General features: G+C 38.8%; 1 protein-coding gene across 2 annotated transcripts in view; it reads left to right on the top strand.

Moving 5' to 3' along the window:
• LOC124271375 (putative bifunctional UDP-N-acetylglucosamine transferase and deubiquitinase ALG13) overlaps window positions 1-18,705 on the top strand; it is a 130,641-nt gene that overhangs the window by 35,874 nt on the left and 76,062 nt on the right. For both annotated transcript variants that reach the window (XM_046706510.1, XM_046706499.1), the window contains exon 10: window positions 4,082-4,146. In XM_046706510.1, coding sequence (XP_046562466.1) covers window positions 4,082-4,146 — 65 coding nt within the window. The remainder of the gene's footprint in view (window positions 1-4,081; window positions 4,147-18,705) is intronic.

Raw genomic sequence — 18,705 nt, 5'->3', positions numbered from 1 at the left:
TGGTGAAGACCTGATTATTTACAGAGCGCGCCAACCTATGACCTGGTATGTTGCTGAGTGTGGCATTTTACAACAAACAATACTATACATTATAGTCTGTTTGCAGTAAAAACGTACTGGTGATTTTCACTTTAAAACAGTAAATCAAATAAAGCAAAATTACAATTGCGAATCCTCATAAGTTTACCTTGCCAAATGAACATTTAAATAAGAGTGCATTTCAGTGCAGTAGTTGGAACAGTGAAACAAATGCACGTGGCGTACGTAATGAGTGTTAACTTAGACCAACCCTACATCTTCCCTGTGTTTCATTTTTTAATGTGTATACCCCCTTGTAATACAAACCAATAAGAGCGATTTGAAACTATGATCGTGTGTTAAGCAACTTTTATCCTAAGTTGAATAAAATTCTCAGTTTTAAATGTTCAGTTGGCAAAGTTATGAGGATTCGCAATCTTAATTTCACTTTGATTTACTTTTTTTGTTTAAAGTGAAATTCATAGGTACGTTTTCACTGCAAACAGACTATAGCATGAATGAATAAAGAGTAACGTGTCATATTTCCCCATCAGTGAATGATCACATTAATATGAAACAGAACACCTTAAAATAGAAATTTTCTTCTTCCATGGAATGTGTAACGGCACAGAACCAAACACATTAATCATATACGTGGGTGAATTACTAATAATATTCATTACTTTAATTATCTTTTTATTGGACATATGGCGTTGGTGTAAAACGTTTGATTATGAGTCTACCACACTTTAAAAAATATTGTTTGGAATTGTTAAGGACGTGATGTATTATTTGCTGATGTGGTTGGATGTCCCTATTTCAGACTTCCATAAGTATCCACAGATTTTATAGATACCAGTTTGTCATGTTTGTCATGTCATGTTTGTCACGTCGATCAAAGAAAGTGAAAAGATGGTGCTTGCTGTAGCTCTGCCTGGCTCTTGGAAAACAATATGATGAACAAGGACTGGCATGAGAACTTAATGACACTATGCTTGTTTAACTTAGTAACAGAATATTTATCCCAGATAGTTAATATTGATATTTAATGTAATTTATAACTCAAGATTATATTTTTCCATATTTCTTACATGCTTGGTTTAGTATATATCAAAATGATTTTTGTCAAAATTATGAACATAATATGCATTTTATGGAACTTGAGGCTTTAACTGTCTGAAAGCAAATTAATCAAGTAAAGAAGTTATGTTTATTACTGAAGACTGTCAGCAAACCCATGCTTGTTGTTAGAAGTTACTAAGGGGACGGTGGGGTAGCTTCGTGGTTAAGGCGTTTGCTCGTTATGGCAAAGACCTGGGTTCGATTCCCCACTTGGGTATAATGCGTGAAGCCCATTTCTGGTGTCCCCTGCTGTATTGCTGGAATATTGGTATTAGACATCGACAACATGCAAACAATGATATTTCAAGTATCTATAAGTAATTTGAGAGCATAAGGTTACATGGGTAATTTATTATATACCAAGATAATTCTTTAAATTTCTCTAAATCAACATTCAAGCATATTTTCCTGTTATTGTGTGAATCAGTGTATTATAAAATTCAAGCAGTATTAACTAAATACATGTGATGTCTTATTGTTAAGGATGTACATGTTATAGAATAAATGTATCAAGATGGAATATATTATTTTCCTTTCAATATGCTGGATATGTAAACAATAAAACTAAGATTATAACTTCAGTTTCCACCCAATGTGAACAGCTTGGATAGAAGGTCCATAGAAACCTCCCAGCAACGTTGTCATTGTGAATGTCATGGTAGTTTGAAATATGTGAGACATTGTGTCCCTCGTTTAACTTAGTTATGACTCTGTACACACTGAAGTGGGCTTGGTAAGCTAAATATGTTTGTTTTCCTTGTTCATGGGTTTTCTCACGTGATTTATGCTACTGTGGGACAGGGATCCTTCCTGACCAACACCATAAAGAAGTCAGTATGGTGATTGTCTTGGTTTTATGAATGCTAGTTGTGCAGACGGTCTGTGCCATCAAGGGAGTAAAGGCATGTCTAGTTTCGTGTACTTGTAAGCAAACACTCCTCATGTATTTTTTTTCGAAGGCTCTGGAGGTACGTTAAGTAGTTTTGATTTCTAATTATCACAGGTTTTCTTTTTCAGTTTTTGTGATACCCATGCATGCTTCCAATATGTCTATAAATGTTGAATAGCCTCTGTGGGTAGATAGTTTTGAAGAGTTATGTTCTGGGAAAAAAAGGTTTTAAAGATATGTTTGCATTTTTAATCATTACTGTTATTGTGAGTTTCAAACATTTAAGGGGCGGTGGGGTAGCCTTGTGGTTAAAGCATTCGCTTGTCACGCCACAGACCCGGGTTCGAATCCTCACATGGTACAATATGTGAAGCCCATTTCAGTGTCCCCTCCTATGATATTGCTGGAATATTGCTAACAGCAGCGTAAAACCATACTCGCTCACTCGCTCATTCAAACATTTGTAGTTTATGCCATGGAAAATGTTGGTTGTTGTGGGTGGAAAAGATGATACTATGAGTTGTGGATGATGATGATGATGAGCGATGGGGTAGCCCAGTTGTTAATATGTTCAACCGTTACGCTGGGTTCAATTCCCCACATGGGTACAATGTATGAAGTACATTTCTGGTGTTTCCCAGTTGGGATGTTGCTGTAATATTGCTAAAAGCAGTGTAAAACTCTCTCATGTGGTATCAGGTGGTGGGATAGCCTAGTTGTTTAAGGCGTTGGTACACCTACAGAATACCGAATACCTACCAGCCATATTGTTTAGTGTCACATCACCCGAACCCAAACGGTAACCCTAACCCTAACCCTAAACCTAACCTTAAACCTAAACCTTACCCTAAACCTAACCCTAAACCTTACCCTAACCCTAACCCTAAACCTTACCCTAACCCTAAACCTTACCCTAAGTAAACTCGCATGCTTTCAAAGATGGCGGAAGGTATCCAGTATTCTGTAGTCTTACCAAGGCGTTCGCTAGTCACATGGGAAATATTGTGTGAAGCCCATTTCTGGTGTTCCCCACTGTGATGTTGCTGGAATATTGCTAAAAGTGGCGTAAAACCATGCCCACTCGTTTTCATAATAAAGCATAGTTTTTCTGGATTTCGAAAACAATCCATTTAGAATTGAAGATATGTTTAAAGACTCTAATCCACATTTCTCTAACTAAATTGCCTCTTTAGAGTCTATGTTTTCATTAATAGGACATTAAAAATGCCATAAGGAAAAGTGCAATGACTCAGTGATACAATTAGGCCTAAAAAAAAAAGCTTGTGGTTCCGATTTCCCGACCGACCCTAAATATTCCTGCCGAGCCTAACAATTTTACTCACCACATAATAAATTAAATTTATTTTCTGACACATGAGTAATGTAAAAATATTTTGCAAAAACCCCAAAACCCTACCTACCTACCCTAGTTCTGAATTGTAGGAAATCGGAACCATAACATTTATTTTTGATTGGCCTTAGTAAACTGTTAAAGCAGTGTTTCACCCACCCAACTCAGTGGCTCTATAGCATGCTGCTTGTACAGTCCCCACGTGTCTACTACCTGGACTACTCAAGGTTGTGTACAGCTGGTATAGCTCAATATAGATAGGTTATATTATGTAGGTGTATGTACATGTTATATGTTTGTCTTGCTCATATACTGGGGAGATTCTGGGTTAGAAACTATCATTGGCAACTTTTGCTGATAGCCAGAGGCAGCCAAAATAATCAGTTGGAATGGCTCATTGACTTGGTTGATTCCATGTCGGTGAAGCAAAACTGTGTGGATCATTGCTTGTTGTATAAATGACTTGATTGTCAGGTCCGGACTTGACAGTTTCAGAGACCACCACTATACAGCTGGAATATTGCTGAGTGCAGGTTGAATGAAAAAATCATTTGTACTTGGAAATTTGAAGAAAAGAGTGAACATATAAATGTCAAAACTGAAGAAAATATTAAGTGTTCTTACTGTAGTGTGGTTTGTGCACAATATAATGTGCTGATGAAATAAATGTTTCATAATATTTATGTGATTTGTTTTTACAGAGGCAAAGTTAAGAACTCAACAGGGCAAGGACTTCAATGGTTTTGCACCTGGTGACAAGTGTCAGGTAAGTTCGTTAGTTTGGTTACCGTACTAAAGTGGGCTGATTAAAGCATGTTTTATATTCACTTGCAAGGCAGATTTAAAAGGGGGTGGGTTCCAGGGACTTCAAATAATTACATAATATCACTGATTGGCTGATTTTGACGCAATTCATATGCGTATGTAACTGTCTTCTTTTGTTATCATGACCCCATTTGCCACCTAATTGTAAGCATAGTTACTTTATCGCAGCATATACACTAGAACTGTTATAGTGATTGTCTGCCCCCTCTTAAAAAGACTAAACCATTCCTGTATACCAATGGAAAAAAAACTGTTTTGGATTCCAGTTTTTTGTTTCAGCTTCATATTTTATTTTATTCCTAATCACAAATTAGAATCAAAACTAAATTTTCCACTTTTTGAAGGCAATCGTTCATCTGTGAATCACTTAACTGTTAACAGATTACACCATAGTTAAGTATGGTTGCTTTTTTCGATCATTATGTAAAAGGATGAATATATGAATCTCTAAAAAACAATTTCATGTTTGAGTTTATCAAGAAGTTCTTGATGTCTTAAGCATGTGTTGATAAGATAAGATGAGTTGAGGAGTTGCATGTTTAGCGAGCAGTGAGTGGTTGAGGTGGAGTGGTACAATACAAATATTGCTGTGTCCTGCCCTGTGCAATACGTGTGATTATACACTCCACCCTCCAGGGTCATACCATGTGTAACAATGTAACTAGGAAGTGAGCTTGGTGGCAGGGTCAAGGGTCAGTTTGTTCACCAACTTGACAGACTCACTGTATCTAGACAGTCACAGTCCCTTTTGTTCTTCTATACGACAGTGGTTCTCACTAGGCATTGTTTAAGTGTCCGTGTTGCCAGTGGACATGTCTGATGCAGTCAAAAGAATGTATGATTTGAAAAGATGTATACTGAACAAAATATGTTAAGGATCACAAAACATTTGTAGGGCTAATCCCTAAAACTATTAATGATCTCGGAAGTTATTGTTCAGTATATTTGGGGTTATTGTCTAGTTTCACTTTACTGTTAGGGGCGGTGGGGTAGCCCAGTGGTTACAGTGTTTGCTCATCATCCTGAAGGCCCAGGTTCGATTCCCTGCATGGGTACAATGCTTGAAGCACATTTCTGGTATTCCCTGACGTGATATTATTGCTGGAATATTGCTGAAAGTTGCGTAAAACCATACTCACTCACTCTTTATTATTATATTTTTAAACGTTTCGGGGAAAATGATGAACTACAAAAGGTGATGTTCCTTTAGGTTCTACGCCCAGTTAGTTTTAGGCTGTTTGTATCACTAAGCAGTTCTCACAGAATACAAACAAATTTTAAATGTGGCAGCTGTATAAAGATGATATTGCTGGAATATAGCTAAAAGTGGCGTAAAACCATACTCTCTCACTGATGAACTAACTTGATTTTTATGCCCCCGCCATATATGGCAGGGGCATATAGGGTTACCCTCGGTGTCCGTTCGTCCGTCCGTACGAAACAGGGAATGTATTCTATCCACTTCTCCACCATAACCGCTCTGTGGAATTCAATGAACTTATACATGGGCTTTCTTGGGACTCTAATGGTGTGCATCTCATGTTGTTGTTTTTATTTTATTGGTTTATTTTGTAAGTTTAGAGACATTTGAACTTAGGTACATTTTGCTGAATTTCTCTATGATGATAGTGTAATAGGGGATGAAGTCTATCCACTTCTCCACAAAAGCTGCTCAACAGAATTGATTGAGCTTCTACGTGTGTTTCATTGGACCTTGTTCATCCAATTTCTTAATTTTGTCACTTCTACAAATGTTTGAACTTAGTTGAATTTGGTTCTATTCATCCTGTTCGTCCCATACAACAGGGGGTGTACTTTATCCACTTCTCCTCAAAAACCACTGCACAAAACTCATTTAGCTTACATATGTCTTTTATAGAGACTCTAAAGGTTTGCATCTCATATTTTGTTTTTGTATTTTATATTTTTTTGGTATGTTTAGAGACATTTGAACTTAGATAAATTTTGTTGAATTTCTCTGATGATAGTGAAATAGGGGATTAGGTCTATCCACTTCTCCACAAAAACTGCTCAACAGAATTGATTAAGCTTATATGTGTGTTTCATTGGGACTCGAAAGGTGTGCATCTCATAGTTGTATAGATGTTTATTGAACTTGTTCGTGAATTTTGTTCAATTATTGATCTTTATATGATAATAGGTTGTGTTATCTAACCCCTCAACACATTGTTTTTAGTGTTTTCAAGTACTTCAGTGGGACCCTGAATGTGTGAACTCTTCCTACAGCAGCGGGGGCATCCGTGTCCCTGGACACAATTTTTTCTTGTTATATCATATAGTAGTCAGCATGGTATCAGAGTGGGCAAACTTTAATCCCACACATACATACACATGTGCAGAGCAATAAGTTTTAACATGGTATTGAACACCACACCACATCACCTAGGTGGGGTAGCCTAGTGGTTAAAGTGTTCGCTCATCACTCCGAAGGCCCGGGTTCGATTCCCCACATTCATTGTGTGAAGCCCATTTCTGGTGTCCCCTGCCGTGATATTGCTTGAATATTGCTAAAAGCGGCGTAAAACTATACCCACTCACTTCCCCTCAAATGAGGTTAGCTACAGCGGTTTGAACCACTATATTGTTTTGATGGATTTCTGCAATAAACCATTTAAGTAATAAAGTATAAAGTAGCAGTGAACGAAATTGTCACAGAAAACATTGGCTTGCAGCAACTGATTTTCAAAGGGACTGAAATGTTTGTCGCGAGGCTATGGCATATCTTGTTTTCCACATGACTTAATGTGTATTATAGATTTTCTTGATGAACTTATTGTTTTGGCTTATCTACAGTTTTACCTTGAGGTTGTGGATCAGATCATCACACGGCCCTTCAAGACAGCTGTCACATTACCACTATCCTGCATTTGTAGTTAATCATATGCTGTCAACACTAATATGTGCTAAATGAGAAGTAAATGTAGTGAGAGTATCACTTAGCACAGAAACAAGACATATCCAGGGTTTGGAGAAAACTTACTTTGAAGACGGTAGTTTCAACATCGTATCATATTTTTGTTTAAAAACTGCAAAGAGTTCAAGATAGTTGGCAACCCAGCAAGGTTTATTCAAATTGTGAAGTCCCTTTTCATTATGAAAAAACAAACCCACTTTCATGACACATCGGTTAGTGGTTGCCCAAATCACCTTTTTTTGTGAATAAGAGCAGTTGCCACCGTTCCTGATTGATATGGCAGATAGCTTGACTTGGGAAATTCTTTACAACCACTTTGGGATCTCTCTGATCTTAGTGCAGAGTAAAACTAAGCTCACTCACTCACTCACTCACTTCACCGGTAATAAAGTGGCAGGGCCCAATCTGCAGTGTGCTCTTGCAGAGTTTCTTCCCTTTGGGGCACAACAATGGTCTTTGGTTTGAATCCTGCTTCTGTCAATACCACATACATGCCATTCTGTCAATACCACATACATGCCATTCTGTCAATACCACATACATGCCATTCTGTCAATACCACATACATGCCATTCTGTCAATACCACATACATGCCATTCTGTCAATACCACATACATGCCATTCTGTCAATACCACATACATGCCATTCTGTCAATACCACATACATGCCATTCTGTCAATACCACATACATGCCATTCTGTCAATACCACATACATGCCATTCTGTCATGGTAAAGTGGCATGTTTTGATATAACAGGTTACTGGGGTAGCCTAGTGGTTAAAGCTTTGGCTCGTCAAGTTGATGGCCCGGGTTCGATTCCCCACATGGGTACAGTGTGTGGAACCTATTTGTGGTGTCCCCCGCTGTGATATTGCTGGAATATTCTTCAAAAGCGGCTAAAACGATACTCACTCACTGGTTATAACTTACTGGTAAACATTAAGTTGTTATTCCATATTGTACCGCAAATGTACATGAGCAATCTTAAACCCAATGTGATTCCTCATATCACATATTGCTGAAAGTGGCATAAAACCAAACTGACTCCCTCACTCACTATAGATGTAACCATTCAAAGGGACATTAACCCCTATCACTCAAGGGCAGTACTCTAGCCCCAAGACTCACGGGATAAGCCGTGTTGGCACTTGTCTATATGTGAAGCACTCTATGCCACACAATGACAAAGTCTGGACCTACAGTCCATTTGCTACCCAAAAGATGCCAAAGAATTGATAATTTACTCCAAATGCTGAAAATATTATCAAAACAATTATGCTGCAGAAGTTCATAAATATACTATACCTATTCACATATGAAATTTGATGTTATGGCGGATTGTCAAAAAAAAGTTGTCAATTCTTTGGTGTCTGTTTGTGGTAGATGAACGGTATGGCAGATTTGATGCCACTCAAACTTGACTTCAGATTCATGGATAGGGTCATGAAACAATTATCTAACTTTTGGTTATTTTTAAAATCACATAACATTGAGGTAGTTTTAATCTGGGAGGAAATGAAACATCTTGATAGTTGTTAGTTTGACACCTGATAACATTTTTGCAATACAGATAAGGTGTAATGCACATCGTGTTTATGTAAGATTGAGTTTTTTGTATGTGTCCAACCAGTGAAGATCCGGGTTAGAATTGATCTTCAGTAACCCATGCTTGTTGTAAGAGGCGACTAACGGGATCGGGTGGTCAGGTTGCTGATTTGATTGACACATGTCATCATATCCCAATTGCGTAGATCGATGTTCATGCTGTTGATTACTGGATTGTCTGGTCCAGACTCAATTACAGACTGCCACCATATAGCTGGAATATTGATAAGTCAGACTGACATAACGTTTTTTGCAATGCAGATAAGGTATAATGCACATCATGTTAATCTAAGATTGTGAGTATTTTGTGTGTCCGACCAGTGAAGATCAGGGTTAAAATTGGCATTCAGTAAGTCAGTTTTGTGGGCTTGAGTCAGTTTTGGTTGCTGCAAGTTAAGAAAATCTTTACACTGTGATTATCGTAAGTCGGTTTTGGTTTCTCCTAGTTACAATAATCTTTGCACTATGATTATCGAACTTTAGTTTTGGTACCTGAGACTTCTGTTAATCTTTGCATATTTATAAGTCAACAATGGTTCCTTTGACTTAGCAAAATCATAGCACAAAGATCATGAAGAATATTGTAAATTACTGTTGGTTGCTGGGTGTTTAATCTTTAAGGTAAGATTGCTGTTAATGGAATTCATCATTGTTGGTTCTTTACGATAAGACCCCTGAAGGTCTGGGTTAGAATGAATCTTCAGTAACCCATGCTTGTCGTAAGAGGCAGCTAACGAGATCAGGTGGTCAGGCTCGCTGGCTTGGTTGACACCTGTCATTGGTTCCCAATTGCACAGATCAATGCTCATGCTGTTGATCACTGGATTGTCTGGTCCAGACTCGATTATTTACAGACCACTGCCTTATAGCTGGAATATTGCTGAGTGCGGCGTAAAACTTAACTCCCTCACTCACTCTTAACGATAATCTTAGCACTGAGATGGTGTATTCCGATACTGCCTACAGGTTAAAACAACATGATACAGTCCAGTGATCAGGAAGTGAATACACCGATCTGACCTGTTCTACCCCTGCTAAAATGAACTTCACTAGTTAGCTGGTTAATTCTATGGTGTCTTCCCATACTGCCTACAGTTCCAAACTGCCTACAGGTTAAAACAACATGATACGGTCCAGTGATCAGGAAGTGAATACACTGATCTGACCTTTTCTACCCCAGCTAAAATTAACTTGACTAGTTAGCTGGTTAATGAACTGACCTATTCTATGGTGTCTTCCAAATAATACTGATGATCTGCCTACAGAAGTTTAAAAAACGCTTGCACAGCTGATTACAAGTGTTGGTTGGTAGGACATATTTATTCATTCTGAGAATTCTCAGTCTATATATGGTGTCATGGATTTATCATGAAAAACTGATAAGTTTTACAGTCTTTCAGTGGTTTTACTGATGATTTGTCATTATGTGATGGATGCAGTTGGTTCCCCTTCTAATTTATTAGGAGTTTAATTAACTGAGAAGATGAGATCTTCTCAACAATTTAGTCCTTACTATGTTTTTAGACATAATCTGACAAAGACCAACAGAGCCTGTAACAACATAATTAAAACAAGCCTACCCAACTTAATCAAATAGGATTAAGTTAATCCTGCTTTGGAGATTACAATATAAGCATGTTAACTGCTTCCCAAAACAAAATTAAACAATATCATTGTACTTGTCTTGTAGTCTTTATTGGATGAGAAGACTCAAAACATACTATACACAGAAGTAGATGCACAGATATACTAATATAATCCCCCTAATTATCCCTTACTTCAAACAAAGCACCCCTTCCTTATTGATAATTGGGCTGTTCCATTATTCTACAGGGAAAAAATCTTTTCCACGGTGCCTACAAGATTTTTGTTGGCAGTTTGGAACTGTAGGCAGTATGGGACCTAACCATGAATTATTCAGCTAACTGCTTTTGTCCATCCATTCAACTGACAGTTGTAACAGGAAAACAGTTTCGCTTGTCACTGATTACTGTGTACTATGTACACAGATGTGATTTTGACAACACCATGAGATGGGGAACAAGTCAGCCTTGGCGTACATATTGATTGTATGTCTGGAAGATCGATATGGTTTGCAATATGGTGACAGTACAGTCAGAGAAAATCCTTAACGGCCTGATCGTTCTGATATGTTACGGTACTTAATAGGCGAAATAACCGTTGTTTTGTTTCATTTTCTATACCAGTTTGAGAAGTACGGGCTACATGAAGTGTAAACCTACTCACCTATTCAGTTATGATTATAGGACAGGATTCGCTTCCTCGGAGAGGCACATTGATCTTTAACCCCAATATTTAACGTCACATCGGCAATATTTCAGCCATATCGTGACAGTATCCCTATGAATGGAAGGTGAGGTTTCTGAAGAGACTCTGGGACAAAATGGATCCCAGCTGTCATTGTGTAGAGTCTGGGGCAGAATGTGTCCCAAGTATTTCTGCAGTGATAATAGGACAGAATAGGTCATAAATATTTTGATATAGATTCTAGGGTAGAATAGGTCCCAAGCATTTCTGCAGAAATTCTGGGACAGTATAGGTCCCAAGTATCTCTGAAGATTTCCATTTCTGGTGCAAAGGATGAAAAAAAAAATGAGCAGACAAATAGTCAGCTATTCATCATTTTAGTTAGACTAGCATACAGTCAATGCATTGAAGTTAAATAATAACCTTTCTTCTTGGAAGGAAGCTTAAGTTTCTTACGTTCCTGGAGCTGACATTCAATTAGGATCTATACAGGCTAATACAGCTGACAATGGGTCAGAATTGAATAGAATTGGGATGGCTCTTTTTATAGATTTAAGCTGTGGAGTCTGTAATACTACACCCATGAAGATCCGGGTTACAATTGATCTGTAGTAACCCATGCTTGTTGTGAGAGGCGACTAACGGGATCGGGTGGTCAGGCTCGCTGACTTGGTTGACACATGTCATCATATCCCAATTGCGCAGATCGATGCTCATGCTGTTGATCACTGGATTGTCTTGTCCAGACTTGATTATTTACAGACTGCCGCCATATAGCTGGAATATTGCCGAGTGCAAGTGCGGCGTAAAACCAAACTCACTCACTCACTCGCTCACTTTCTCTGTTTCTCTTTCTCTTACTCTCTAGTTCCCCTTCCTAACAGACTTGACCCGTGAAGATCCGGGGTAGAATAGGTCTTCAGCAACCCATGTGCTTGCCATAAAAGGCGACTATGCTTGTCGTAAAAGGCGACTAACGGGATCGGGTGGTCAGTTTCGCTGACTTGGTTGACACATGTCATCGGTTCCCAATTGCGCAGATCGATGCTCATGCTGTTGATCACTGGATTGTCTGGTCCAGACTCGATTATTGACAGACCGCCGCCATATAGCTGGGATATTGCTGAGTGTGGCGTAAAACTAAACTCACTCACTCACCTAACAGACTTTAATATAATTATATATCTTTTTAAGAAACCACTACATAGCCATTTTGAACCTCTATCATTTGATGCTATAAATCCTGATAGGTTACCACATTGTAAACATTCCTCCATGATGTCGTCTAAACAGCAGGATGTCTGTCGTAGGTAGGGTAACGCCCTCTCCCATTGACGAATATTCTCTTTATGATCGTGTTTGGGGGAAGTATATTTGTCCACATATCACGGTTATAATGTTGGGTGGGGCGCAGCTTGATTTCATGGAGAAATTAACTGGATATAAGACTTGCCCATGTGTGGTGAAACTCTTGGTGCATGGTAGGTCTTCAAGGGCTTCTAATAATAGGTCATGTATGTCTCACAAGAAGGCTGTGTAGAGTTTCAAAGATGCTGAGATGTTTTTATTTTATCCTTTCAATGTGTGGTTGTGCAATTATTGAAAGTGAAGCTTAATGTTCAGATGTCATTTCTTTTAATTTTGTTTGTAACGGAATATGTAACTGGTTGTTATCTTGTGTCTGAATGGTGGGTGATGTGGTTTATATCGATTGTAAGGTTGTTTCCCTTTAAATAGTTGAACAACAGTGTTACTCAAGTCTTTAGTACAGCTATGGAAAATAAATTCTGCTCCCTTGTTGAAACTGAATGTCCGAATCATTGACAAGGAAAACTAGAGCAATGTGACATGGTGAAAACTAGAGGCTATGAAAACTAGCTCGATGTGACATGGTGAAAACTAGAGGCTATGAAAACTAGCTCGATGTGACACGGGGAAAACTATAGCATATGAAAACTATAGGCTATGAAAACTAGAGTGATGTGACATGGGGGAAAACTAGAGTGATCAGATATGGGGAAAACTAGAGCGATGTGACATGGGGAAAACAAGAGCGATGTGACATGGGGGAAAACTAGAGTGATGTGACATGGGGGAAAACTAGAGTGATCAGATATGGGGAAAACTAGAGCAATGTGACATGGGCAAAACTAGAGCGATGTGACATGGGCAAAACTAGAGTGATGTGACATGGGGGAAAACTAGAGTGATCAGATATGGGGAAAACTAGAGCAATGTGACATGGGCAAAACTAGAGCGATGTGACATGGGCAAAACTAGAGTGATGTGACATGGGGAAAACTAGAGTGATCAGATATGGGGAAAACTAGAGCAATGTGACATGGGCAAAACTAGAGCGATGTGACATGGGGGATAACTAGAGTGATCAGATATGGGGAAAACTAGAGCGATGTGACATGGGGGAAAACTAGAGCAATGTGACATGGGGGAAAACTAGAGCGATGTGACATGGGGGAAAACTAGAGCGATGTGGCCAAAAGTCTGTTCGCACCGGTGACGTCTCAGCTATTTCTAGCGGAGTCGGGTCCCCTTTTAAAATTTGCGTATCTATGTAAATAATAAAGGTACTCACCTCAAATTTTCAGAATTTAGAGATATGACCCTGTGCTCTTAGGACATCTCGGAGTCGTCTTGGTAAACTGTCATATAGACGACGAATGTAAACGGGACTAAGCCCAGTCCAAATGTCATTCACCACACAGATGAGATCTTGTCTGGAGTTAATGTCACCTAATCTGGCTTTGAGTTGATATTTAACAGTTTTCCATACATTTTCAATGATATTGAGATCTGACTTTGTGGGGCCACGACAAAGTCGGAATATGATTTTCCTGTTTCCAACGGTTAGCCCGAATGGACACATGACAAGGGGCATTGTCTTCTTGGAAAATCCAATTGCGGTTGACAAAATGCCTGGCAACTACAGGCCACAAATGGTTATCAAGAATGGCAATGTACTTATCAGTGTTCATGTTGCCATCAACGACAGTTAAAGTTCCCACTCCATAGGCAGACACACCCCGAAAACATCACTGAAAACTTCAAATTTCGTTCATGATCGGTACGAACCCCCAAACAATCGGGTCGTAACCGCTCATGCGACTTTCTCCACACATAATAAACTTTTCTGTCTATCCCGATCTGGACTTGTGTCTCATCACTGAAAATGACATTATCCCACTCATTTCTTCCCCAATGCAATTTTGTCTGACAAAATCGGAGTCTCTTCTCTCTGTTAACACGAGAAATGGGGATTTTCTTGCTTACCACATGTCTACTGTACCCCTCAGTGAACAATCTTCTTCGGACAGTGCGAGAAGACAGAGTAGTCGGTCCCTGATTGTTATATTTTGCTGTCAAATCCCCAAGTGTTTGCCGGCGATTTCTTTTCACAAGACGAAAAAGCCGTCGTTCGCTTCTTGGTGACGATTTTCGGGGCCGCCCACTTCTCGGCAACAATTTAACTGAACCTCGCTCCCGAAAACGTTTTAAAATTTTCTGAATTGTTCTTGGGTTTATACCTGTCAAATCAGCAAATTTGTAGCTTGATTGGCCTTGCTGTTTCAAGTCAACAATTAAATTTCTTTGGTCAGGTGTCAACATTCTCGGTTGACAGGCGGCATGATAGCAGACGACAAAAATATAAACAAAGCAAGCGAGATAATCGCATATTATCGGTGCTAAAGATATTTTGTGACCTGTGAAATTTGTACCCCAAATCACATTACGATTGGTGGCTTATCAGCACGGCGAAGCGCTCTCAAAGTCAACCTACCCCTCAAAACATTGGCAACGTAACATGTTTTGCGAACAGACTTTTGGCCACTGACTGTAGAGAGAAACAGTAGAATTTTCATTAAAGACTTTTAAATGCATATATCTTGAATGAAAAGAAGTCTTTGAAAGTCAATATATGCTAATGAATAATGTTTTATGCAATATTATGAAGAAATTTATTTTATCAAATTTTGATGCCTAAGTGTTAAGTCTGAAATGTTTATGCACGACTGAAGCTTATGGTAGGCTTGGTTCAGAGTACCAGCCTGATAAGGAGCTTGAGGCAGCTGTCAATTCCTGGCATACAGTGTAACAAACTCCTCACATTCACCCCAGGCACGTATTGCTTAGATAAAATACAAATAATTGTCCTGATGGGATAACAAATCTGCACAGGTGCACATTTAGTATTTGTCATTGAAGTGAAGCTTCATTGGTCCAGTACTAAACTGTGTTTCCGACCATAACTCAAAGACCGCTCGATATTTTTAACCAAAATTGGTAGATATGTCAAACATAACCTAAGGTGGTGCCTTTTGCTATTTACAGATAATTGTCATTTTTATTTTTCTCGGTTTCCATGGAAACGCTTTGGACTTAGTCTTAAAGAAGGGTGGGCTTCGCTTCCGAGCATAACTCAAGAACCGCTCAATATTTTTCAACAAAACTTGGTAGATATATCAAACAGATCCTAAAGTGGTGCCTTTGCATTTCACAGATTTTGGCATTTTTATTTTTCCCGGTTTCCATGGAAACGATTCGACTTAGTCCCAAAAGTGAGGGGTGGGCTTGCTTCCAGAGCATAACTCAAGAACCGCTCAATATTTTTCAACAAAACTTGGTAGATGTATGAAACAGAACCTTAAGTGGTGCCTTTGCTATTTGCCGATTTTGGCATTTTATTTTTCCCGGTTTCCATGGAAACATTTTGAACTTAGTCTCAAAAAGTAAGGATTGCTTTCGCTTCCGAGCATAACTCAAGAACCATTCAATATTTTTCAACAAAACTTGGTAGATATATCAAACAGATCCTAAAGTTGTGCCTTTGCTATTTGCAGATTTTTGGCATTTTTATTTTTCCCGGTTTCCATGGAAACGATTCGACTTAGTCCCAAAAGTGAGGGGTGGGCTTCGCTTCCAGAGCATAACTCAAGAACCGCTCAATATTTTTCAACAAGACTTGGTAGATATATCAAACAGAACCTTAAGTGGTGCCTTTGCTATTTGCAGATTTTTGGCATTTTTATTTTTCCCGGTTTCCATGGAAACGATTCGACTTAGTCCCAAAAGTGAGGGGTGGGCTTCGCTTCGAGCATAACTCAAGAACCGCTCAATATTTTTCAACAAAACTTGGTAGATATATCAAACAGAACCTTAAGTTGTGCCTTTTTTTGCTATTTGCAGATTTTGGCATTTTTATTTTTCCCGGTTTCCATGGAAACGATTCGGACTTAATCCCAAAAGTGAGGGGTGGGCTTCGCTTCCGAGCACAACTCAAAACCTCTCTATATCTTTCAGCAAAACTTGGCAGATATGTGAGGCAGATATTGAAGTGATGCCTTTGCTATTTGCAGATATTTGTGATTTATTATTTTCTCGGTTTCCATGGAAATGATTCAACTTAGTCTCAAAAAGGAAGGGATGGGTTTTGTTTCCGAGCACAACGCTAAAACTTCTTAATATCTTTCAGCAAAACTTGGCAGATATGTGAGGCAGATCCCAAAGTGGTGCCTTTGCTATTTGCAGATTTTGTCATTTATTTTTTCATGATTTCCATGGAAACGATTTGCACTTAGTCTAAAAATCAAGCTGGACTTTTAAGTAACTGTCAGATGATTTATTTAACTGTCAGATGATTTGTTCTTTCAAAGATGTGGGGCCGGGGATATGTCATCTTCTGATGACTCTTGTTATTTTCCATGGGGCATTGAACTTGCACAGTTAGGTAACTGATTCAACCCAGCAGCAATGTGAAGAAATGACTGAAATATTTTTCCAGGGGACTTAAAACTCACTTATGCTAATATTCATGTTTCCATTATGAAAGGCAGCAAGGCCTATTTATGAAAGGTAGCAAGCGGTATCACATTTCCTTGTCTTCCCATACCCCAGAACATATCTGGCGAGGGAAGTAAACACATTGTTTGCTCACGTTCAGACAAATTGTACATTGATCATAATGGAGGGTGAGGAGAGGTTGAGGTTAAATTTAAGTGGCATGGTAGGCGGGCCATTGATTAATGTTACAGAAAGTGGCTTCATGGATAAGAATTGAGTCTGCCTTGGTGTGGTTGTCTCAGTTGCTGTTCAGAGTTGCTCCCCTTAGTTGTTCCATGATCCGGTGACTTTGGGATTGGACCTTGTTTCCAAATAGTATTGATCTTGCTGAGCTTATCTGTATCCAAGACCAAATTCACTTATGGGATGAAAACAATGAATCTTCGAGCATTTAGGTAATTCTGTGATATGACAAAAAATACTGTTTGAAGCAGCATCGCTCACTCGCTCGCTCACCAACTACATTCTCCAGTTTCTCATGACATGCAGAACAATAAATGTTGATCACTATATTGTCTGGTCCAGTAATTATTTACAGACCGCCACCATATAGCTGGAATATTGCTGAGTGTAGCGTAAAACTAAACTCACTCACTCACTCACTCAGAGCAGTTAATAATTAGTCTGGTTATTGTGGGGTAGCCTAGTGGTTAAAGCGTTCACTTGCCATGCCCAAGGACCGGGATCGATTTCCTACATGGGTACAATATGTGAAGCCCATTTATGGTGTCCCCTGCTGTGATTTTGCTGGAATATTGCTGGAAGCAGTGTGAAACTAAACTCACTCACTCATCACTGATGTAAGTTATCACTGTCAACAGTGTCAAAACATGTCAAATAATTTTATTTTGTCATTGTTTCACTGAATTTAATGAACAACTGCTGACCTGTTAATTCATCAAGCAGTATTAGTATTCATTACCAAGTTTTGTGACGTGAATCATATTCGCCTCATAGTTGATTCCTTTCAGCCATGTTGTGTATATATACATAATTCAAAAAGCAACGTGAAAATAAAGATTTAACTTTTGAACTCATGCGTTCATTTCTGCATGAGTTCAGAAGACGGGTGGAACATATTAAATCATAGGTTTGAATCCTGCTACACGTGTGGAAAGAATTCTGCTGTGGGTGTGTCTAACAGGTGCCCCGGATGGATGAGTGACCAATGTGCTGGAACAAAGATAAAGTTAAGTCCTGCTTAGCATGAGTGAGCACCTGCAGTGCATGTCGGGTCTGGTCTGGTCAGGGTCAGGGGTCACCGCACAGGGGTATTTGTATGTTACAGTCAATGTGTACAATGTGATTCACTTCAGGAAAGTACCTAAATTTCAGTCATATTACAAATTGGTTGACAAATCTCTGACAGGTTTTCTGAAGGTTATTAAGAGTGGGGTACAATGTGTGAAGCCCATTTCTGGTGTTCCCCTCCATGATGTTGCTGGAATATTGCTAAAAGCGGCGTAAAACCAAATTCTGTCAGTCAGTATTAGAGTGGACCCTTTCTGCGAGAAATAGAGGAAACAAATTCACATACGACTATCATTTTTCTTTAATCCCAGCTTTTCAGTGACTTAATGAAATTTAATATCAGGAGTGAGTTTAGTTTTACGTCACATTCAGCAATATTCCAGCTATATGGCAGGTTTATCAGGAAGTTTGGAATTCATCAACATAGATAAACAATAGCTTGTTTTGTTTGTTTGTTGTTTAACATCGCATTGAGCAATAAAATCAGTATAGTCAAGTCTGGACCAAACAATCCAGTGATTGATGACAAAAACTCCTTCGTGATCAGAGTTAGGATTGTTCCTTGGCAGCTCATGCTAGGAG

The sequence above is a fragment of the Haliotis rubra genome, unplaced genomic scaffold (assembly GCF_003918875.1).
Source record: "Haliotis rubra isolate DU_JTF1 unplaced genomic scaffold, ASM391887v1 Scf1025, whole genome shotgun sequence".
Classification (NCBI taxonomy): Eukaryota; Metazoa; Mollusca; class Gastropoda; order Lepetellida; family Haliotidae; genus Haliotis; species Haliotis rubra.
This window is presented reverse-complemented; position numbering and strand designations above follow the sequence as displayed.